At 45.4% G+C, this 25,552-nt stretch overlaps 1 protein-coding gene across 3 annotated transcripts in view; it reads right to left on the reverse strand.

Moving 5' to 3' along the window:
• The window catches only part of NVL (nuclear VCP like), a 102,433-nt gene that overhangs the window by 8,052 nt on the left and 68,829 nt on the right, over positions 1 to 25,552 (reverse strand). For 2 of the 3 annotated variants that reach the window (XM_087859204.1, XM_087859203.1), the window contains exons 20-22: positions 16,742 to 16,818; positions 14,374 to 14,462; positions 11,937 to 12,007 (exon numbers count right to left, since the gene is read on the reverse strand). In XM_087859204.1, coding sequence (XP_087715330.1) covers positions 11,937 to 12,007; positions 14,374 to 14,462; positions 16,742 to 16,818 — 237 coding nt within the window. Of the gene's footprint in view, positions 1 to 3,368; positions 4,780 to 11,936; positions 12,008 to 14,373; positions 14,463 to 16,741; positions 16,819 to 25,552 lie in introns of those variants that run through there. The other variant, XM_045796984.2, reaches the window with a different exon arrangement.

The following is a 25,552-nucleotide window of genomic DNA, read 5'->3' on the forward strand; positions in this document are numbered from 1 at the left end:
GGGCGCCTTCTTTCCTGTCCCCGGAACTACCCATTCGCCTGATTCCTTCCATCTTTTACTTGGCAGGCTGAACAATAGAGTCGCTGTTTCTTTGCCTCCACCCTCTCCATTTAAACATAACTTAATTAAAATACATATGGATTAAATGATACATTGTCTCAGCTTCACTTCCAAGTAATCCAGGGTGGGGAGCTGTGGGGGTGGACAGGTGGAGGGAGGCTGGCCGCGAGCTGATGGGCAGAGAGGCCAGGCACGGGGCACTCTTGGGGCATCCTTCCATTTGGACCAGGTAACCCACAAAAACAGCAACTTGCACATGGTGCTGTTCTTTTATATATATATATTTGACAGTTTCCACTAAGCAGGCAAATCATACATTTCACTATATCCTCACGGTTCCCATGTTCACCTTTGTGGTTCCATGTTGCCCTAAGAGCTCGACCGACAATTAGCTCTTCAGAAAGACCGGACAGCCATCTAAACCCTCGACTGTCGTGCACAGCCTCAGAGTTTACGGAATAGCTACTGCCTGAGGCTTCCAATACTAGTTGCTTGAATTCAAAGACATGTTACCCATTATTTTATTTCTTTATCTATTTTTAAAGATTTTATTCATTTATTTGAGAGAGAGAGAGACACAGCATAAGCAGGGGGAGCGGCAGAGGCAGAGGGAGAAGCAGGCTCCCCGCTGAGCAGGGAGCCCCACACGGGGCTTGATCCCAGGATCCTGGGATCATGACCTGAGCTGAAGGCAGACACTTAACGACTGAGCCACCCAGGCACCCTAATTTCATTTTTAATAAGTGAGTCTAAGCTGGACTACAAACAGTGTGGCAATCGAGGGTTGGAAAATCTGATTTAAGTTCTTTGTAAACTGGGAAAAATCAAGGAGGCAACTGAAGACCAGCAGACACGAAACAGGTACCCAAAAGTGCTTGTTGAGTTAATTTGCTTTGATTCCCCTTTCAGACAGGGCTTTTTACCTTGAAACACGATTTTCTTGCGTGCCACAGCTATTTCCTTCACTCAGTATCTGAACTTCTAAAGCCCCCGGTGATGGTGAAACTCATTTTGCTTTCTACACTACTAATTCTGAGAAAGTTCGAGCCAGCAAAACTTCCTGGAGTCTCAAAAGGGGACCCCCTGTCCACTCACCAGGCTTGCTCACTCAGTGGGAGAGCAGGTGCTCCTGTCTGCACAGAAGAAGGTAATTAGAATTTTGGTGTAAGACATACGTCCATCATCTCTTTTTAAAGCCTTCTGTTTTAGAAAATGCTCACGCAGGCCCAACTCTCACCAACAGTTTCTTCTGAGAGCCTTGAGCACACACTCAGGGGCTGCCGGGCAGGTGACAGTGTTTGGGGAGCCCTTCTGACTGGCAATAACTCAGCACCAGATGACACGCCCCCAGAGTCCCACGGGCTCCTCTTTGGAGCCACCGGGTCCCCCTTGGGTAGACAGACACCTTGGGTGCAAATACCAGATCTCCCCCGTTTTCATACTGCTTCCTTTCGGGAAGTGATTCAGCTACACAACTCAACAGTTACTTTATTCTTAGTCTGAGTCAAGTGCCACAGATGCAGGGAGGGGTCGGGACGCTGCGTGAAGAACGTGGGTCTCGCACTGGGAGCTGATCCGACGTGGGCGCCACCGGCCAGGACAGCACAAAACTCAGCCCGCACACAGGCTGGAGGGAGGGATTGGGCAAAGCTTCTCAGGAAGTGGCATTTCAGGCCCTGTACGGGCCCTGCGTTGGGTGGGACGAGACACAGGAGGCATTCCAGGGGGTGGAGACCTCCGCAGCCAAGGCCTGGAGAACAATGTGCTTCCCTGGAATGATAGTCTAGTGGGTGCGGGAGGACAGGTGCTGAGGGTTGGCTGATGTCACCTCATGGAAGGGCCGTGTTAAATTAGACTAATGAGTTTGTGCTGAGAAGTGATGCTGCGACCGAAGCCAAGCAGAACCAAGAAGCTGATGGGAGTTCCCAGCGAGGCTTTGCTGGAGCTCACGCTCCAGCTGGAGGGAGATGCACAGAGGAATGTGGCCTTGGGCCGAGGCCCCAGGGAGAGGTCAGGGAAAAGCCGTGACAGCTAAGCACGTGCAGGTGGGATTTATTAGTGCCTGCTCACCCAAAGGTCATGCTTCTCCATGTGTGGCATGTCTGTTAACATGTTAAATATTTAGCACGATACTGAAGGCAAAAGCTGGTGAGACGTCAGCACTGGGGTCCACAGTGGTGCAGACTGGCTGTGTCCTCCCCCCACATTCCTGCAAGACGTGCTCCTCAAGGCCCAGAGTCTTAGCCCTTTGCTCTTCCTCATGGAGGCTACATCTCGCGGTCAGGGTGGAGCGACCCGAGCCCAGTCCCTGCTCTGTCTCAACATGATTAATGAGTATTCTGGAAGGGCACCCCCGGTTTCAGTGTCCATGAGATTGGAACAGGAGGCCCATCGGCAGCCCGTGGTCAATGAGGAAAGGTAATGGCAGCACGAGGCAGTGCCTGTGAGGACAAGGGAAGGGAAGCTTGCAGAAACACATCTGTGTAACTAAGGCCTGACTGCCATTCAGAACTGAAGATGCCTTCAAGGTTTGAGCATGGGTGACCAGGACAGCAGGAGGAAGAGCAGGTGTTGGGACAGAGGGAAGAGAAGCTAACGACCTCTGTTGGAGTTTATCTGTTGGGGTTTCTCCATTTTTTAAAAATTTTACTTATTTAAGAGAGAGAGAGAGAGAGAGACAGCATGAGTGGGGCCGGGGAGAGGGAGAAGCAGGCTCCTTGCTGAGCAGAGAGCCCATCACGGGGCTGGATCTCAGGAGCCTGGGATCACGACCTGAGCAGAAGGCAGACGTTCAACCAACTAAGCCACGCAGGCGCCCGAAGTTTCTCCATCTTGAGACATCCTATGGTCTTGGAAGATAGAACGTCCTGGGCTGTGACAGAACATGGAGTTCTTGCCTCCACACCTAAGAGTCCCCGTGCTGCTGAGCCTCCCTCGTCCCCTCAGGGGCAAGGCTCACCCAGCAGTGAAATCAGATGGCACTGCCAGAAGCAGCTTCTGTCCCGATGGCCTTGACGGCTCAGACCTTTGAAGCTCACGGTCTCCCAGGAGTGGACAGTGGCACAGGTGACAGGCCAGCTGAAACAGTGCTCACCACTTCAACCTCCATTTCTCACCACTGACCGGATGGGAGGACAGTACGAGCAAAGCACTCGGTGGGTTAGGGGAAAAACAGGGAGGAAAGGAAGGCCAGCTAGCCTCTGGTTATACTCACCTATTCACAGTAGTTAAGTTTTAGATGACCTCCACTTTCAATAGTGATACTCTGTTCTTAATTTCAAAATGTTTATTATAAATAAAATCAGATAAACAATTATGAATTACAGGAAAAATTTTGACATTAAGTTTTAACATTAAAAAAAATTTTTTTTAAAGATTTATTTATTTTGAGAGAGGAAGAGAGAGAGACAGAATCCCAAGCAGACTCCACGCCGAGCATAGAGTCCGACGCAGGACTCGGTCTCACGAGCCTGAGATCATGACCTGAGCCAAAACCAAGAGTCAGACGCTCAGTCGACGGAGCCACCTGGGTGCCCCTATCGATTATTCTTCAAAGTAGCACAAACATTTCTGTAGCATGAGGTGGAGTGGGGAGTGGAAGGAAAAGGAGGCAAGCGCCCCGTGTCTGCGGCGTCCCATCACATGAATGAGCGACAACAGTGAACACAACACAGACGCAGCCCTTGAGAACACAGCGGGGACTTGTCGAAGGCGCGCAGGCTCGGAGGGGCTCCCAAGGGGCCAGACATGAGGCAACCTGAGAGTTGCACGTGAGAGCACAGGACCAGCTAGCTGTGATGGCGAGGAAGGGATTCTTTCGTGGTTTCCAGCACCTCCCTCTACAGAGGAGCCACGTGTGAGCAGCCCAGCAGGACCACCCTAGCCTGGGATCACAGAGACCGCGTCAGGAGCGGGACAAGTTCCGACGGCGCCACTGGACAGGATGCAGTGAGAACATAGCACCCCTTCGTGAAACTCCTGCCATGGTCGTGTAACCGGGGTGGAACCGCGAGGACGCTGCCAACAAACCACTGAGGGCTTTCTACAAAGTAACCAAGCCGGAACCTTCCAGAGAGTCAGAAGTCAGGAGACGGGAACTGCTCTGACTTCGAGGGAACTCGAGCGAAACAGGAACAGACGCAACAGCTCACTCCTGGCCCTTCTGTCAAGGACGACCTGGGGCAGCTGGAGAGAGGGGCCTGGCAGGAGCCAGGGGCCCACGCGACAGCCATGTCTTGCGGCTGGTTTCCTGCATGTGACAGGGGCTATCAGGGGATCCTGGGGCGCAGGAGACGGTATTTGGCGGTGACGGGGCCTCAGGCTGGCAACTTACACTCAGATGGCTCAGGGGAAAAGTTCTTTTTACTGTGATCGCAACTCTTCCAAAGTACAGTCGAGACTATTTCAAAATAAACATTTTATTAAAAAAAAGTTATCGGTTATTTTAGTTGAGCAGTTAAACGTCTCTCTTGTTTTTGAAGAGAAGGGAGGGTGTTCCCACGCCTGGCTAGGCAGCTGGGAAGAGTCTTTGGCTCTGACCGGACGCATCAGTCTGGGATAACACACGCATTCGGGGCCCCATCCGCGTCAGGTCGCAAGTGGGCAGCTCAGGGCGAGTGGGTTTCTCGGCCGGCCGGACGCACTGGCCTGTTCCGGGGCCCGCCGCCACTGGGGTCACTGGCTAAGGGACCACTGCAGACTTTCATACATCACCTGGTCCTGAGAACAGGGGACAAGACAGACACAGAGCTGGTGAGTGTGACAGGGGCTGATGTCCCACCCCCAGGCCCACACAGTGACCATGACTGGAGGTAAGGTCTCCAGGGAGGCCGTGAAGTTATAACGAAGCCGGCAGGACCAGCATCTCTGCAGGAAGACGGATGAAGAACAGGCAGGCCCGGTGAGGCTGTGTGAGGACATGGGGAGAGGATGTGCAGCCTCGGGAGAAACCAGCCCTGCTGACACCTCGACCAGGGACACCCAGCCTCCAGCCCTTCCACCTGCAGCTCTGCCGGCTCTGGAGTGTGGCCCGCCTGCCGTGGGATGTGTGATCCCGACTCCCAGCTGCCCCCACATCAATCCCCGTCTTTCTGTCACTGCTGTGGGGATCAGCATGATGGACTGTCTACAGAAGTTATGTATTAGGGTCGGCTCATGTACACTATCACAATGTTATAATTATTGAGGCTTTTGGAAAACAGCTTGGTGTTTTTAGCACGCCCCCCCCCCCCCCGCCCCCAGCTTGGTCTTTCTGCAGTTTTCCTGCTGCTGCAGTTTGCTTGGTTTCCACAGAACTTTCGGTCGCCCCTGTCTGGTCTCCAACACAAAATACGCAAAAATTAAAAGACCACAGAGCAGAGCCATTTAAATGATTTCGAACAACAACAAAGGTCTTAGCTCTGAAGTGTCTACCGAGCAGCCTGGGGACACGCGCCAGACATTTGGCGGTCGCGGAGACATTCACAGAAATGCACCATCGCTCCCAGAAGCGGCCATGATGGGCCCAGCCGCACGCATGAGGTCTGTCCAGTGTTCAGAGGGGACTTTACGACCATTAGCTTTTATTCTAGGATGATCCTGAATCAGATAAAGGCAGAACGGATGTTCTCTCTGCAACAAGTCAGAACCCTGACCAGAGGGCAGGGCGGATTTTCCATTCACGAGGGAAAGTCATTTCCTGGACTGTACTTAATGGTCACCTCCAATTTGAAAGATGGAATTGAAGAACAAAAAAACACAACTATGTACTTGTTTCAGTGATTTTTCAAGTTTTCTCAGTTTCAAAAGTGAACATAAAATAGGAATTAGTGAAATGCTGAATTAACTCCGAAATAGGATAAAAGCGTCCCTCTGTATATTAGTAATAGTCTATAACCAGGTTAGAGCAATTCCTTTTTTAGAGTAAAATAACTTCTTAAATTACAAACAAGATTTATCATAGAAATATTAGAAAATACAGATCAGCAGAAAAAAGTTAATCCTCATTTCCAGAGATAATTATTATTACTATTTTGGTCCTCTGGAACTTTAAAATTACTATTTTTCAATATATATTTTTAAATTTAAAAATTTTTAAATTTATTTTGTAAGTGATCTCTACACCCAACGTGGGGCTTGAACTCACAGCCCCGAAATCAAGCGTCATGCACTCCACCAACTGAGCCAGCAGGCGCCCCTCAATATTTAAATTTTTTGAACAGGGAAGACCACATGGTGCAAAGTTCAAAGAGGACAAAGGCCCCCCAGGCACCAGTCTCTCCCCACAAGCAGCTGTCACTGGTTTCATAAGTAACTGCTTCATGAGGGTCAGTTAAGGAGCCAAATAAGGAACGTAAAGCTTCACCTTGATGTCATGCCTTATTTTTAAAAGATCAATCAAATTAATAATTATTCAAACAAATTAATATTTATTCAAAATTCATACTATGCCCATATCTGAAAGAGAAGTTGTGGTTTCTTATTCTTCAAGTTTTTCAGAAATCAAATATTTAAAGATTCATGATCACCAAAAATATGAAGAAGAATATGCTAGTACTAAGTGTCACTAGGACATACAGGTAGCCTTTCACAATGTGTGGTACAACAGGTGCAGATATGTTTTTAAATCAGTTGATCCCTTTTAAGACAAGTTACGTGTAAGCCACTTTCTAACACTGATGGGAGCAAGTGACCAGGTTAACACGTGTTCTCTGTGCAGGAGCCCCGTCTCCCGCGATTTTTCTATCTGTGAGTCTAGCGCAGGGCCTGGCACGCATACAGCAGGTACTCGATACAAGTGAAGAGTTGGATCTTAGGTAATCAGTTAAAACACAGCTGGGGGAAGGGAAACTCTGACTTGAAAAGTTGTTCTCCTCTCCTCTCCACTCACTTGAGGAGTGTCCATGGGGTGGAAATAATCCGGGAAATGAACCATCTACTCCTGAGTGTGGAGAAGAGAATGGAAGAGCTGTGGGCAGTGGGTGTGAAAAACATGCCACCAATGAGCAGATAAACAGGAGGGTTGCTCTGGGGTAGTTTAATAGAGGAAGCAAAGAAAAAAATCTGAGTGAGTGAGGTTTCCTTCCTGACGGTGGAAGAATGCCAGAGTAAGCAGAGTGAAAAGACTGTAACGTGAGATAATAAATATCTGGGAAAATAATCTCAAGCTTTCAACGTGGACTAGTAGCGAAGCCGGCCTCAGGTCTCCAGGGTGCAGGGAAACCAGCACCGGGAATTACGATGCGCTGTCTGTAAAGCTATGTGCGGGCGGGAGACGGGGAAGGATGACGCAGCCAACATGCACGTCTCTGGATTCTGGGAAGCCACTGGCGGAGGGCCCAGGCTTTTGTGTCAGGAATCTGTCCTCACAGACTGCCAGCCGATCAGGTCCTCCTGGGACCAAAGAGGACGCGGCCACTCATTAGCAATTAGGATGGGCAGGGATCTCCAGATGGAGCCTAAGGGCCCAGCCCTGCTGGAGTGGGAGCTGGTGATCATGGACAGAAAGAGAGAAGGAGTGCCTACTCACTGTCGACACCCCAACCTCAAACAGCTACTGAGGGTTTGCTGGGCCAGGTGACACATTTCTGCATTTGGACTCTAAACTAAGAGCGTGCCAAGTGTTTGAAAACTGTGAAGGCCAGCTCTGCAGACCTTGGGACAGGACGTGCACACCTTTCTTCTGTCTTTTTAGACATTTCCTCATCATTAATCCTACATTAACTCACTTCGAAGCAATTGCCATTTCTGTGAGTAGGTCTGAGAGGCTAAAATGTGTGTGTTACTTGCACACTGAACAAAGTCTAGTGATTCTCTTTCAGGAGCAAACTCCAAACCCCAATCCTGCCACTACCATGTCACTTAACTTGAGTTACCAGCATCTTATTTACAGATTTTCATTCTAGAGCTTGAAGTTGTGACCTTCATAAAACTCCGCAGCCCCTCACAGCCCAGCCTGGCCAGAGCATCTAATTTCCTAACTGGCTACACTGATTGGTTCTGGCATGGGATCCCAACCTGGGCTGGCCCGACCCCAGGCTTCCCTGAGACTCTCCTGCCAGAGCCGGCAGGGAACTCTCTTGCTGGGACGTGTCTGGGCCTGGAGGCACCCACCTTCCCCCTGGAAATGAAGCAATGGGGTGCTGCAGCCAGCATGCCTACAGCCAACTGTGCTCTCAAGATCCTTGTTACATGGACCAACAAACTCTGTTGTTGTTTTTAAACTCAAATTACATCATTTTATTTTATTTATTTATTTGAGAGAGAGAGTGCACGCTTGGGCATGAGCAGGGGGGAGCTGCAGGCAGAGGGAGAAGCAGGCTCCCCGCTGAGCAGGGAGCCCAATACGGGACTCGATCTCAGGACCCTGGGATCATGAACTGAGCCGGATGCAGACACTTCACCAACTGAGCCGCCCAGGCGTCCCCAACGAACTGTTTTTCCCTGCTCACCTGAGCTGGAGTTGGCTTTCTGTCATTTATAACTAAAAGAGCCTTCATTTTAAAAGCAGAAAGAGGTGGCTTATCAATGAGCTGCTCAGATTCACAGCCAGAAAAGTGCCACAGTGAATGCCACACCTTTGGACCACACCTGTGCCTCTCATTTCAGTAGCACTGTCCTCGACCAGAAGGAAAAGGTTCTTTACCACAGCTCTCAACTGGGAAGGACCAGGAAAAAAGAAGGAAGAAAGATCTGAGACCACCAATAAACACAATATATATTGGTGTCAAATTCACCCGCAAAAGTGTGCAAAGGAGATAAAGTGAAGACTTAATCTAATTGTAGCTGCTTGGATGAAAACATGGCCAAATTTAGAATCAGGTCAAGTGAATTTCAAACTTCACACGACACATTTGTAGCCTCTGTAATAAAGTCACTCGAGCAGCAAATATGTGAACTTTTCAAAATTACAGCAAAGTTTCTAGAAAATTGATCTTTTTGGAGGTAAAGAAAGTAAGAGAGTGAAAAATGAGCTATCCAAGGTTAATACATAAAAACCAACTGAACTTCTATATATTAGAAACAATTAGAATAACAAGATGTAAAAAAAATCCACAAATAACATAAAAAAGTATAAGTAACTTGGGAATAAATTCGATGAAAGATGGTAAGACATTTACCATGAAAACTCACAACATTACTGAGTAAATCAGATGGATCAAAGCGAAAGGAATTAAAAAGTGAATAAATTTATAGAAGAGAAAGTAAACGAATCTAAATAAATGGACAGATGAACTAAGCTCATGAAGTGAAAACCTCACTATTCTTAAGCTCTGCTCTCACAACTGATGGGGATTCAGTCCGATTCCAAATCCCAGCAGGTTTCTCGTGTAGGAATCAATAAGTGGATTATAAACTTTCTAGGGAAATGCCAAGGGCCTAAAATTAAAAAAAACAAAACTGGGGGGGGGGAGAGAAGAGGACAAATTTGGAGAACTTATACTACCTGATTCCAAGACTTATAGATCTATAGTCACCAAGACAGTGGCAAAAAAAGATATCATGGCCTGAAGACAGACGTAGACAGAGGAAAGGAACGGATTCACACATCTGTGAACAACTGGTTTTCAGAGGGTGTGGTGACTCCGTAGGAAAGTCTTCTTGACAGAGTTGGAGCAAGTAGGAGCCACATGGAAACATGGAACCATGACCCCCATCTCCCCTCCCATCAAATGAAAACATTAATGTGGGATGGATCACAGGCCTCCATGTAAAAACTAAAAGTATGACACATCTAGAAAAAGGCAAAGCCGAGAACCTTTGTGAACTTGAAATGGCCAAGATTTCCCATGGCAGGACACACAAGCCACACACGCAGGAGCCGAGTCAGCCTTCGTCTAGGATTCAAGGCTCCTGCTCTCCAGAAGATGCCTTTAGATGACAGAAAGGTGAGCAGCAGATCTGGAGAGAATATCCTCCGCATGCACATCTGAATAAGCTAAGAATTTGTGCAAGTTTACAGTTAAGGAGAGAAACAAGCCTCGTGTTTAAGAGCGAAGCGCGAGGACAGGACAGAACTCCAAATGGCCCACAAGCAGGTGAAACCACACTGGCCATCCTACCGTTAGGAGATGCTCACAGACAGCACACAGGACACCGGCTCCGTCACTGCTGGACACTGCCGTGAAAGGACCATGACACTGGGGGACTCGGCCGCTCCCACGGAGGAGTCTGGAGCCCCGGCCACTCCGTGCCAGCTGCGCACCCAGGAGAAGGGCAAGCCCGCACACCGCCCGCGCTCCCACATGAACCTCGTCCCCTCTTGTACACACTCATGAAAGCCACACACACCCCGGCAGTGCCAAGTGTCCCCCAACAGAGGAAAGGAGAAGGAACCGTGCTGTATTCTTATGCCGGAAAGCTGCTCAGATAGAAATCCCCACACAACGGGGATGGACCCCAGAGCAGCCAGACCAGGGAGTGCACACCGCAGGCTTCCCACGGTGTGCTCATAGACGGGTCAGACCTGCGGTCACAGGCAGGGCTATTTGCAGCAGCCACAGAGGGGCCACAAGGTACTCTGGGAGAGATGGAATGTTCTAGACACTGACTGCAGTGCCGGCTATGCTTGTCAGGGGTCACAGAACTGTGCATGTGCACTACCATGTGGCTGCATTTCTACCAAACACAGTGAGGCTAGAGGAGGAGCTGCGTCCACACATCCTAAAGTCCTGACAAGCCCGGGACTCCGGCTGCAGGTGGGGAACAATTTCAACTAAAACAATGTTTTTAATGACAAAACCTTTGGAAGGACACTTACATCACAAGTCTCTTGTTGATCAGAACAAGGAGCACCAGTCTGTTAAACTGTTTCTGACTTTAATGAGTAAGACTTTTTTTTCTGAACATACTCAGCAGAATGGACCGTTTCCTCTGAGACACAAGAACGCCCGAGAGGCGAAGGCAGACCAGTGTTTCCAGCTACGGTGGAGAACTCAGTGTGGGTATAGCAGACTCTTCTCTAGCTGAATCAGAACCACCGCCAGCCCAAACCAATTAACTGGTTCCTATGGTCAGCAGTGGTAAGGCTGGCTCAGTCAGCACAACATGACACTCTTGATCTCTGGGTTGTGAGTTCGAGCCCCACGTTGGGAGTAGAGATTAATTAAAAATAAAATCTTTAAAAAAAAAATAGAAGTGGTACGGTGGTCACCTCACTTAGAAGGTTTACAGCAAACCTTGAGACACGGAACAGGGCAGCCCGCCTCACGTAACTCCTTGGACTTTGACTCAGAGTTTTTCAATCAGCGATTACCGTGAGAAATACTAGGCCTGGGGTAATAAATGGCTAATGGCTTATAGGAAGTCTTAGCCCAGCAGGAAGCAGGTTCTCGAGACTAAGGCGCAGTACACTTCCAGGAGCCCCGAAACAAGAGGCAGCCAAGCGAACGAGCTTTATCACGGGGGTACCCAAGTCAACTGTTTCTGGGGCTGCACACATGCCCGCAGCTCTGTGTCACAGCAGCCACCCTCATCGCCACAGACGGATTACCTCCGCACGGTAAGAAGCAAACACGCGACATCTGGTGTATGTAAAGAAAAGTGGACCAGGTGTTTAGCCATTCTCTGACCTCACGGTGAGGACATCTGTACCTGCCTGAAACACAGGGGTGAGTCCCGGTGCCGTTGGGGAAGTCTGGCTCCAGGCAGATAAGAGTCATCCGGAAGGGTGGAGCAGGTCAAGGGACACATGGACCAAACAGATTAAAAATCCCCAGACAGTGTAAAGACCCACATGGGTCATCCTCTCTCTGGCTTCAATCTTTCAAGAAACACACAAAACTACCATCTCTCAAGAACGCTCCCACAAAGACAATTACTTTCCTTGTTTCCATGAGTTTACAATCTATTGGTCTCCATTCCAGTCTCATCTCTACACATGTTAAGACATTTCTTACCTTTTTTGATATAGAAGATTTCACTTTCTTGAAAGCTTCCTCAAAGTGCTTCTGACTGACCTTGAGTTCACCTGTGGAGCAAATCACAAACACAACTGGGTCGAAAGTGCTAGGGTGTGGCCTCTCCTGAGACACTTCCAAGCGGTCAAGGGGAACACGGAGGAGACAGCGATCACATTGGGTCTGTTCTGAGTGACAGTCAAGCCCGATACATTCTGCTCATTAGATGATCTGGACATTTTTTCATTTTCATTTAAATTACACACCTTCCCATATTTAATTTTAAATAAATGCTTAAGTTTTATATCAGCGTCCATTTTAGTGTAAATTTCTTCACTCAGTCAATCGAAACAGCTTACTTTGGGACAAATTATATTAAAGAGTACTTTGTTCATCTTTAATTAGAGAGATCATTACTATTTAAAAAAGAAAGTCCAGGTCTTCATTACCTGCCCCCCCTTTATTGAGCTTCACTGACCTATAACATATGTAAGCTTAAGGTGTGCAACTTCTGTGATGATTTCAGACATGTGTTGTAAAGTGATCACCACAAACGTTAGTTGGCACGTCCGTCCCTTTTGTGTGTGTGTGGTAATAACTTCTAAGGTCTACTCTCTTACCATCTTTCCAGTATATAATCCATATTGTTAATTATAATCATCACGCAATAACTCTGATCCCCAGAATGAGTTCATCTCATAGCAGGAAGTCTCACCTTTTGACCAATGTCTCCCCATTTCCCGACCCTCTGCTCATCAGGTGTTAATGCAGGACACCCCAAAGAGACTATCACTCTTAAACAGACACCCTTTGAAGGCCCTCTTTGCACCGTTTGCGCCTTAAGGGCGATGTTCAATGAAGAAGAGCCAGAACTGTTCCTTCTTAAGAATCTAAATAATCTAAATAATTTAACTGTGAGTGGAAAGTAATATTCTGTAGTTATTTAAGTGCATATGCGCTAGTAGACGTAATGGAGTTATATCATAATACATATTATATATGGAGATAATATCATAACACTGGATCAGAAGGGGCTCTCCTTCTTTATAAGGTCGTGCCATCATGTAAGTAGGGAAATCAAATAACTACATGTTGAACAAGGCTTGCTTTAGAATGTTAGTGCAACACCTTACGAGAGGACAATTAAAACAGTGAACTATCTACACAGATACTAGGATACCATCTTTACCTAAATATAAAATAAAATGTGTAGCTGAACATGTCTAGTGGAAGCTGACTAGCACTACGGATTTCGGGGAGGAAGGTATCAATGCTAAGTCTCTAGAGGACAGGTAACTAGACATGCAAACTGCGGCAGAGCACAGATGTTAGAATTTGCTGCATGATTATAAATGAACATCCAAACAGCCAATGCGTGCAGAGAGGACTGCAGATTTTCAGAAACGAATCCCAAAACGCTGTCTGACCCCCCTCTCAGGCAGCACACTACTTACACGCTGTTTCTTAGAAGATATTCTAAGTTTGCAAATTATATCACTTACTTCCAAAAGGATTGTTTTATTTTGTTTCAAAAAATCTTTTAAAATTTTATTTTTTATTATTTTGTTTTAATTCTTTTTTTTTTTTAAGGTTTTTTTATTTATTTGACAGAGATAGAGACAGCCAGTGAGAGAGGGAACACAAGTAGGGGGAGTGGAGAGGAAGAAGCAGGCTCATAGCGGAGGAGCCCAATGTGGGGCTCGATCCCAGAATGCCAGGATCACCCCCTGAGCCAAAGGCAGATGCTTAGCGACTGAGCCACCCAGGCGCCCCTGTTTTATTTTAATTCTTAACTTTAATGCAGAATAAGAAAGCTCTCCATTTTTTTAAATTATATAATCTGAACGCCCTGGCAATTTTTATTTTATTTTTTTCCCTAAATCCAGTGCTCTTTTTTTTCTCTCTAAACTTTTATTTAAATTCTAGGTAGTTAATATATAGTATAATGTTCGTTTCAGGAGTAGAATTTAGTGATTCATCACTTACATCCTCCAAAAGGAATCTGAAATAGCCTACAATAAAAGCAGTTCGGAAAACTGAATCTTAACAAAAACATGGGGACTTCATCACGAAGGTACGTGTGCTGACAAATCTCAGCGGCACAGATGCCGCTGGAACTGTAAACACAAGTTCACTCTGAGATTCTCGGGAGCCGAAGACAGAAGGGAGAGGGAGACAGAGAAACTCAGTGGAAATAAAAACAGACGTGTTTTGGAAATGTGCTGTGTGGACTTCGGTGGGGAGCTCAAGTGGAGAGGTCACCAGATGGCTGCCACAGGCACCACGCGAGGCGAAGCCTATTGGAACGGTCTCGTTAGAGACACGTCAGCTTCCTTATCACAGATGCGAGACAACAGTCCCTCTGCGGGTCAGCAGTCGTGTGAGGTGTCCAGAGTGACAAGGACGGGGAACAGAGACACTCCAGAAAGCACCGTACCTGTCTCACCTCCGCCCTTGGGTCTTGTCATTTCCTGTCTCAGGGCGCAGACAGACGCTTCCCGAACCAGAGCAGAGAGATCTGCACCCCTGCAGGAGAAGACCCGCTCTCAGTTACTCTACGACAGTGCAAAGAACAGAGTCTGATGCAGTTTCCAGTCACAGATCACACAACCAGGGAAGAGACTGACCACTATGGTCAGCAGGAAAGAGCTTTTTGCTTTCACTTAAAATATTTCTAGCTTTTAGAAGAAGAATAATAACGACGGAAATAATGCAAGGAATCATAAAAAGTCTACATGAATGGCCCAGTCGACAGAAACTTGCACATTCATCGTAAAATCTCCATCCACGAGGCCTATGCTGCCAACGTGCTGACTGACCATACACGACCTACCGCCTAGAGTAAGCTCACAGGAGAGGCATTTACGGCACCTACTTCAAAAGGGGGAAGCACAAAGGCTAGCAAGTCTTTAATGCCCTGACTCAAGCCCAAGCTGAGTGGACCCGTCACAAATGAATTAAAGCAACGAACGAGCCTCCATCTAATTACTTGCGCGATACTATGCTGAGTCAGCACGGTTCCTGAGTTCAACAAGCAACACTGCTGTGGCCTGGTGCTTCGCTACATTACATCTTCATCAGAATTCTTGCAGCTCTTTGGGAGAGAGTTTAGATCTGGGGATAAAAACCTCATTTCTAGACATTAAACTTATTTCATACATAATACTATCCACATAATATATAACATTAAATGCCCACAGAGCTTAAATTATTAGCTGAATGCAATGTTTCTGCGGTTAGGTGTCAGGTTTATAAGGTTGTGCAATAATCACATACATGCTGGGTACTCATCCCTTTCCTTGATATTTAAACATCTCCCACGGGTGCAGAGACCTTGAACTAACATAAACTAGCAGCTGATGGCGGCAGAACTCTGTGTCTCTCAAACCGTGTTGACCACAGCATTAACACCCTAACTGTACACCATTCAACGTTAATCCTGACCCCTTTGTGAACCTGCGCCCTACACCGGAGAATCCAGAACATGTGGCCCAGGGTAAGTTCTGCCATTAAACTGCCTCTGTGGGTTTTAGCACTCAAAGCTGTAAACTACTCAATTAAGCCTCCTCCCCCTCTTAATAGTAAGTTCATTTAATTGTACGAGTTTGATCCCAACAGGGGTTGTGGGGGCGGGATGCACTCTCCTTAGAGGGAGGGAGGGGCTTCTGCAGATTGCCGCCGCCACTGCCTGGGGTTCCAAGAGTGCCCTGCCATCGAGACAATCCCTGCCTTCACACCTGAGCCAAGACAGGGAAGAGGATCATCGCCCCAGATGCCCATGTATGAAGAAACGAGATAACTACACTTCCTGAGAAGATCCGTGTGGTTTCCAGTGCAATCATCTTGGTAATAAATGAACTTCTTCAATAGAATGGGAAGTACCCAAGTGCCAGCACTGCTCCCGCTGGGTTGTTGGGATGTAAGTTTACACTGTGGAGTACTGCCCTGAATGCCTCGAACATGAAAATACCGTCTCAGAAGCACAGTTGGTTAAACATTCAACTGTTGGTTTCAGCTCAGGTCATGATCTCAGAGTCGTGGGACTGAGCCCACGGCGGGCTCCGCTCTAAGTGTGGAGTCTGCTTGAGATTCTTTCACCCTCTCCCTCTGCCCCTCCCCATAGCATGCTCTCTTTCTCTCTCTCACTGAAATAAATATATTTTTTAAAAAAGAAAGAAAACACTGCCTTTCTTGCTTGGCTTTGACCTAGAGGAGTATCACGAGCACCGACCAATAAGGCTTTCAAAGCCAGAGGGCAGACATCTCCCCGTTAGTGAAATGTGAGTTCCATTGTCTTCTCTGTGCACCCAAAGTCGGACAGTTAACAACTTTACTTAACGTAAGGAAAATGACAAAAACCACTCCCACACAAACATGAGAGCGCAGGAGAGAAGCCTGATTTCTTGCTGTCACTAACGGCTACGTGGGTTAGGGGTGTGCTGTGAAAAATGCGTTGAGCCTCGGAAAATGAGGCACACACAGGTGACCCTCTTCAGGGCTGAAGCGCCTACACTGAAATGCCTGTTCACGTCTTCTGGAAGAAGAGACCGACAACTGGCGAAGGCAGCCACAGTGAACAAGGAAGCTGGGTACCAAGAGTCAATGTGGGAGGAGACGTGCCCAGCGCCAAAGCTCCTCGGAGCCTCAAACCGGGTAGTCCCTTCTCTCAGAAGGAAGAGCCAGGACAGACGCAGCCACTAACCACCCTGGGCGCTCAACAGGATACCGAACTTAACCCTCCCCACAGGACCACTGTCCCCCATTCTGCCCACGAGAGGTCATGAACTTGAGATAGCGGTACTCACGAATAGCGATCACAGCGCAGGTCAGTGGCAAGGGCTTCCAAATTCACATCTGCACCCAGAGGGGGTCTGGTGCCATTCTAAGAAAGAAAAATCAGTTTTCACTGAGACTTTAAAAGATTGGTGCTTTTCCACATAACAGGTTCTTCGTGAAGAGTAATGACTGCTTGACTAAATGAACATCATTGACTTGTAGACCAGTGTTGTGAGATTTCTATAAATTTCAATTTTGAGAAACAAGGTTAAGAAGCAGACTCCAAAATTCAGAAAGCTACAGGGAGTCCAGAGAGTCTGTGTGCAGCTGCGGCAAGGACAGAAACCACCACCTCAACCTTTCTAAAGGGCACTTCTCTAGCCGATTAAATACGGCAAATACTTCAGCAGTGCTTAGTTTCAATGCGAGGCTGGCTGGCAAGGTGGGAAGAACGGTGAACTTGACCAGGGGAGAATGCCACACGCCCTCTGGGATCTGTGTATTCTCAGCCCTTGTCTATAACTCAAGCCAGACCTTGGTGCCACTTCTCTGATGGCTCATAGACCAACAGATGCCAGAAAGGACAGACATCGGGACATGCTCAGAATTCCAGTGACACACAGGCATACGCTACAGATTTAATGACATTTTAGTGACTTAAAATCATGACATAGATAGGTGGCAGGTCTGTGAGTTTTTGGCTTTATTATTCTGATTCATAACATACATATACATGCATAGTCCTTCCTTTGTAACAAATATCACTTTGGGAAACAGCTGAAGAAGCACACAGAAAGTGAGTCAATGAGCTATTAAACCTCAAGGTGAGGTACAACACATCAGTATGGGAGGCGCCGCGAGCGGAGGGCTGGACCAGACGGTGGGGCGCCACACGCAGACACACAGTGTCCTCTCTCTTCCTCCCAGCTGTGCAAATTTAACAACTTCATAAACTGCATCTGCTATTACTTGATAAAACGCAATGTTTAACCAACATGAATTCAAGAAACAGTTATGGTTCCCACTCAATCGACACTGACCTGGCAACTCATGGGGAATAAACGCTGTGGGACCTCAGGCAAACGATCTTGGTGCTTCTTTCTTTTTTCCCTCCCGAGTGTGTAAAACTAGACGGCCAGACTGCATGGTCCCTTATAATGTATAAGGTTTCAATTCAGTTAACCCTGGGGTGTGGGTGAGTGGGGTGTGGGGGGTGGGGAGTGGCTGGAAGGAAGGGAGTCTTCTGAGGCTCTGGTGATGATCTGTCTTCTCTTATTGCGGTAAAATCTGCTTAACAAAATTTATCAGTGTAACCATTCGTAAGTGACGGTTTAGTAGCACCAGGTACATTCACAGCGTTGTGCAACCGTCCATCTCCAGAGCGTGTTTCATCTTCCCCAAATGAAATGCGGGACGCACAACCACTGCCCTCCCACTCCCTCCCCCTCCAGCCTGGGCAACCACTGCTCCACGAACGTAAGCGGTAATGTTCTCTTCCTTCGTCTGGAGCTTTTGTTTATAGAAACTCATGTAGTCGTGTATTTAATGACATCTCCACATCTCTGTATGTGTACTGTACTTCAGTAAAAAGGTCTAAAAAGAAGAAATAACACTGGACCAGGAATTAGGAATTCTAAGTTCTAAAGTTCAAATCTGCAACTGAATGGACTTCTGGGAAGTTCCCAGGTCTTTATAATTTATTTTGGTAATAAAAAAAACCAGCGTGTATCTATTTCAAAAAATACAAGAGGAAGGAAAGTTTCCAAATTCATTCTGTGAGGCCAGCATGATGCTGATACCAAAACCAGATAAAGACACCACAAAAAAAGAGAACTATAGGCCAATATCCCTGATGAACCTGGATGCAAAAATTCTCAACAATATGAGCAAACTGAATCCTATAGTACATTAAAAAAGACATTCACCACAATCACATGGGATTGATTCCTGGGATATGACGGTGGTTCAGTATTTGCAAATCAATCAATGTGATACCTCACATCAACAAGAAAAAGGATAAAAACCATATAATCCTTTCAATAGAAGGAGAAAAAGGATTTGACAAAGTCCAACACCCATTTATGGTAAAAACCCAACAAAATAGGTTTAGAGGGAACATACCTCAATATAAAAGGCCATATATGAAAACCCCACAGCTAATATCATCCTAAATGGGGAAAAACTGAGAGCTTTTCCTCTGTGGTCAGGAACAAGACAAGGGTGTTCAATCTCACCACTTTTACTTGACATAGTACTGGAAGTCCTAGCCACAGCAATCAGACAACAGAAAGAAAGAAAAGGCATCGAAATTGGCAAGAAGCAGCAAAACTCACTATCTGCAGATCACATGATATTCTATGTAGAAAACCCTCAAGACTCCACCAAAAAACTGCTAGAACTGAAAGATGAATTCAGTAAAATCACAGAATACAAAATCAACGTACAGAAATCTGTTGCATTTCTATACACCAATAATGAAGCAGCAGAAAGAGAAATTAAGGAATCAATCTCATTTATAATTGCAGCAAATCCAGTAAAATACCTAGGAACAAACCTAACCAAAGAGCTGAAAGACCTGTACTCTGAAAACTATAAGACACTGATGTAAGAAATTAAAGAGGACACAAAAAAATGGAGATACTCCATGCTTATGATTGGGAGAACAAATACTGTTAAAATGTCTCTACTACTCAAAGCAATCTACACATTTAATGTAATCCCTATCAAAATACCAATAGCATTTGTCACAGAACTAGAACAAACAATCCGAAAATTTGTATGGAACCACAAAAGACCCCAAAGAGTGAAAGCAATCTTGGAAAAGCAAACCTGGAGGCATCACGATTCCAGATTTCATGGTATATTACAGAGCTGTAGTGATCAAGAAAGACAGTATGGTGCTGGCACAAAAACAGACACAGATCAATGAAACAGAACAGAAAACCCAGAAATGAACCCATAACTATATGGTCAACTAATCTTCAACAAAGCAGGAAAGAATACCCAATGGGGAAAAAATAGTCTCTTCAGTAAATTGTGGTGGGAAAACTGGGCAGCAACATGCAGAAGAATAAAACTGGACCACTTTCTTACACCATACAGAAAAATAAATTCAAAATGGATTAAAGATGTGAGACCTGAAACCATAAAAATCCTAGAAGAGAGCACAGGGAGTAATTTCTCTGATATTGGTTGAAGCAACTTTTTTCTAGATTATGTCTCCAGAGGCAAGGGAAATAAAAGCAAAAATAAACTATTGGGACTTCATCAAAATAAAAAGCTCTGCACAGAAAGGAAATGATCAAAACTAAAAGATAAACTACTAAATGGGAAAAAATATTTGCAAATGACATATCTGATAAAGGGCTAGTATCCAAAATATAAAAAGACCTGATACAACTCAACACCCAAAAACCAAATAATCAAATTAAAAAATGGGCAGAAGAGATGAACAGGCATTTCTCCAAAGACAACATCCAGACGGCCAACAGACACATAAAAAGATGCTCAACATCACTCATCATCAGGGAAATGCAAATCAAAACCATGATGAGACACCACCTCACATGGGTCAGAATGGCTAAAATTAGTAACACAAGAAAAAACAGGTGTTGGATAAGATGGGTAGAAAGTGGAACCCTCGTGCACTGTTGGTGGGAATGCAAACTGGTGCAGCCACTCCAAAAAACATGGCGGTGTGGAGGTTCCTCAAAAAATTAAAAATATAACTACCCTATGACCCAGCAATCGCATTACTGGTAAATACTCGGTATTTACCCCCAAAACACAAAAATACCAGTTCAAAGGGTTACATGTCTCCCGATGTTACAGCAGCGTTATCTATAATAGCCAAGATATGGGAGCAGCCCAAGTGTCTACAGACTGATGAATAGATAAAGAGGTGGCATATACGTATTTATACACAATGGAATATTAGCCATAAAAAGAATGAAATCTTGCCTTTTTTTTTTTTTTGGACATCTTGCCATTTGCAACGACATGGATGGAGCTAGAGGGTATAATGCTGAGCAAAATAAGGCAGTCAGAGAAAGACAATTATCATATGATCTCACTCACACGGGGAATTAAAGAAACAAATGAGCAAAGGGGGAAAAAAAAGAAACAGACTCTTAACTAGAGATCACACTGATGGTTACCACAGGGGAGTGTATTTATCACGATGAGCTCTGGGTGATACATGGAAGTGTTGCATCACTACGTCGTACACCTGAAACTAAGATTACACTGTATAGCAACTAACTGGAATTAAAATCATAATTAAAAAAAATATCTGATCTCCAAACAAATGGATAAAATTTTGTGCTACATTTGGGAGGGGGACGGGAAGCAGAGAAGGTGCCTGTATAGCAGCGACTTATGATGATGGAGAGCAGGAATGTTGGGGCTTTCCAGGCTCCCCATGAAGCAGGAAGGCCTGATGCACATGGGCTTGCTGAGTCTCTCCAGCATCACTAGAAGCAAGTGGCGGGTAGGGGAGAGGCTGCCTCATCAGGCACGAGCCCGTATTAGATTCTTCATCATTTGCCAGGAACCACCAGCATTACCTTCAGTCACACAGCATATGAACGGGCCCTGCACACACTCCACATGCTGTTTTAATCAGAGGTTCGATCTAAGGAATAAATTCATGGAGGACCACGAAAGGATAACACTTCTGGACTTAACATTTGAATTTGACTCTTGGGTCAAGCTGGACTCTCATAATGGCCTGCGTTACTGCAGAGTGCATTTCTCTGGACCTTTCATGAAGTTGTTTTCGATGAACTGGCTTTGAGTCTTCAGCTTACAAGAAGAGAAGCGTCAAACTCAGTCCAAAACACTTCTGTGTTTACGACAGGGATGCCATCAAAATTCCGTGTTCTACTTATGAAGGCCGAGAGGAGAAATCTTCCTCACATCTGCACACTGCAGGCAGTGGTCCGCTTTCTAGATATAGGACACCCTTTAAGTGAAATCTTTTGTGATAGCTCACCACACAAAGGAACACAGTGAATGAATAATTATCTAAAAGTAATATTTTCGAAAAACAATTCGTAGAATTTAGATTTCAGAAATTTTCTAATTCTTAGGAAATTCATTTTTTTAGAAAAATAAGTAACACCTTATATACAGGCATGTGAAAGAAAGTAATAAGTTGCCCTTTTTTGAGAGTGTGGGGTGTGGTCTACATGTGACACCTCCAGAAGTTTCAGTACCAACATTACTTCCCAACGAGTAGAAGTAAGGGCTGAGGAATCTTTGGATCACTAAAACCTAATTATTCTTGGGGCGCCTGGGTGGCTCAGTTGGTTAAGCGTCTGCATCCTTGGTTAAGCCCCTGCCTGATCTCAGGGTCCTGGGATCAAGCCTGCTTCTCCCTCTGCCCCTCCCCTCCAACGCATGCTGTCTCTCTCTCAAATAATCTTAAAAAAATTAAAATAAAATCTAATTATTCTTAACTGAAAAGTGGCTGTGTTTCTGACCTATGGTAAGAAGTAAAACCAAAAGTGAATTCTATGTACTCTTACAGGGAAGCAGTTAGAAATGTAACAGTGGGATGCCTGGAGGGGCTTAGTTGGTTAAGGGTTGGACTCTCGATTTCAGCTCAGGGTTGTAAGATCGAGCCCCGCATCAGGCTCCACACTCTGCAGAGAGTCTGCTTGAGATTTTCTCTCTCCCTCTCCCTCTGCCCCTCCCCTCACTCATGCGTTCTCTCTCTAAAATAAATAAATCTTAAAAAAAAATGTAATGGCACATTAGAAAGCTTATAAAAAATATATAAATATTTTAGAGAACCGTTTACTGAAAAGGTACTAATATATAAAATATTTAGAACTTCTTATACTAACTTGCTTTTTCTTCACTACTGATTTTATCATTTCTTAATAAAAGCTCTCACAGAAATCTCAAATAATTTGGTGACTACAGAAAGCTGAGCCAAAGGAATTATTAGAAAAAGAAGGAAAACAGTCTCTTAATTAGTTATGGCCTGCAAATTTTAAATAATCCTTCTTCTGGAGCCACTGGGAGCAGGGCAGGACCTTGGGTGAATACAATTCCAAGGAAAGGCTATTCCTAATGGCAGTCTTGGAAGAAAAAAAATGGTAAAATTTGTGGGCACAGAGACTTTGCCACCTAACTCTGAAGTTCCCATGTGAGGAGAAGTTGGCCACAGAACGGGTTAGGTTGATACTAGGTCACCAGCCCACCTTAAGAAACTTCATGCAACAAGGTACAATGTGTAACACCGCACAATTCCTGACCCAGCAACGATCCCTCTCAGGTGCAAGCCACAATCCAGCACCTTTTATTTTATGGCTGAAAACTATGATGCCTGCAAAAATGGCAAAATCTTTTAAGGCTTTTTTGTGCCCTGAGAACTGGGCTTGGAATTGTCAGGTTGAAGGCTCAGACCTATGGCCAGACAGAAATGTGGGTTAAACCCCATTTGCAGTCTGGGTCCCACCAAACTGCTGTCAGCCGTCCAAGAAACTTTAGTGGCCACTACGAGGAGTGTTAAAATTAGAAATGATCACTTGTTTTAAAAGTAGGCTCTACGCCCAACCTGGGGCTGGAGCTCGACCCTGAGATCAAGAGCTGCACACGCTCCACATTCTGAGACAGCCAGGCACCCCAGATAAGATCACTTTAAAAGTGCCCTTAGGGGCACCTTGGTGGCTCAGTGGGTGAAGCATCTGCCTTCAGCTCAGGTCATGATCCCAGGGTCCTGGAATCGAGTCCCACATCGGGCTCCCCGCTCAGTAGGGAGCCTGCTTCTCCTTCTGCCTGCTGCTCCCCATCCTTGTGCATGCTCTCTCTCTGTCAAATAAATAAATAAAATCTTAAAAAAAAAAAAAAAAGAGTGCCCTTGAAAACAAGGGTTCTCAAACCAAACAAAGAGAATGGGACACCTAGTTTAACTGGTGTGCAGAAGCCTCCAAAATGCTTCAAAATTCCAAAATAGCTATCTTGAAAGATCTGTGGCAAAGGTTAATGAAAAATTAAAAAAGAGAGGCAGCTAACAGAAAAGGCTGTATGATGTCACTGCTCTGCTAGGGTCCTCCTTCCAGTACTCCTCAGCCTCAACCGCTTTTCACTCTGAGAAGGCTATCAAAAATAGGCTCCTTTTCAAACAAGGCCAACCAAGGCCACGTGCCTATGCTGGGGCAGCTTTGAATCCCTGGCCAAAAGCCAAATTCAAGGTCACCGCTAAAAAATTTCCTAAATTCAGGGAGGATCCTGGAAGGCTTCTACACTTGAGTTCTCTCCTAAGATTAATGGGTTGATAAGAAGGCAGGAAACAGGATGAGAGGCCAAAGATCTGACTCTGAAGAGCCAACAAAATGTGCCAAAGTAGTGCCTGCACACACACCCCGTCTCCCCTCGAAAGAGGTCTCCCGTCTGGCTGTCCCAGAGCTGGAGAGGCTCCCAGGGATGGCCTGGTGAGCTGGGACGTCACTCTCAGAAACAGCCAGGAAACAAAAATCAAAATTAATAGAAAACCTTGTCAAAGTCTAGGCGATACCAGAGCCACACCCTCTGCCTTAACCTGCATGGAGCCTGTAGAAGGGATCCTGGGGAAACACCAAAGCCGCCAGAGGGTGAACACTCCCTCCAGAGTCCACCCTCCCAGACCTCTGTCTGTAGTATCCCCCAGAAAAAGAAAGACAATTTTTGCGCCTTCTTTGGTGACGTCTCTGAAGTTCAAGGGGTGGTTCAATATTGCCAGAAATATTTACTGTTTGTCCCTGCTAGAACTGACAAAATACTTAAAAGGATTGTTTTAGTACTTGGCCAAACTGGAGGCTGACACTCACAGCCTGACAGGAATGTTTTTTCGGTCCTCTCCTCTGAGCTAAGCTAAAAAGATGGAACCAGACAGAAAGAAAAGCCTTCTGTAGGCTTTGTGGAAGGATCCCTAAAACTCTTTAAAATACAAAAACTAACCCAAATATTTGGAGCTTCCCCCCCTCAAGTTCATTGATCTAGAACAATCTTTTGTGACTAAAAGCTACGTTCAGTTTGTTGGTTTAATTAAAATAGACACATCTTTGGAGTTATTAACACCGAATATAATGCAACTTCTGTTCCACTAGGGCTTACTAATCAAGTAAGTTCCTGTTACCTGTTACAAAATCGGTTGCCCAAAAAACTAACTTGGAATGACTGACAATATCGGTGAAATTTTTATAAGTAATCAAAGCATAACTGTTAAGAATAAACAATTTAAAAAGATGTAAATGGGAAGAATCTCCAGGTGAAATTTTCAGCAAAAACTTTCCAAAGATCTTTTGGTTACTTGAAACTTTAGAGTTGTTTTGTTTTTTAAGTTAAATGATGAGTTAAATGAAATTCACTGACAAATGAAATGAAAATCATTCACAGATGTCCAGGTCATCCCCAAATGAAATACTGAAACATTATTAACACCAGGTTCATCTACATTTGGCTTCCTTTGCAGAGTAACAAAAGATATTTGGGTCTTTTAGAAAACATGTTTTGTGTCACCAAAAAGTTTACCGATAGAAAACATACATTTCTAGAAATTATGAACAGTATTTGTAAATTTATCAAGGTATAGAAGGTACAGTCCACAACTGGTTACTTCTTAATTTTCATTATAAATTAAGGTTTTTAAGAGTTGAAAAACAATTTTATGTGTGGTCAAGGTGAGTAAGGTTGAACACATTTAAGGGTTAAAGAAGCTTTAGTACCAATATTGTACTTAGGTAGAACTAAACCTTAACTTTCTCTTATCTGCTGAAAGGACGAGTTTCCTTGGATTACTGGTCTGCTCTTATATAAGAAATTATAGGGGCGCCTGGGGCGGCTCAGTCGGT

The sequence above is a fragment of the Ursus americanus genome, chromosome 2 (genome assembly GCF_024610735.1).
Source record: "Ursus americanus isolate L20-20 chromosome 2, mUrsAme1.1.p, whole genome shotgun sequence".
Taxonomy (NCBI): Eukaryota; Metazoa; Chordata; class Mammalia; order Carnivora; family Ursidae; genus Ursus; species Ursus americanus.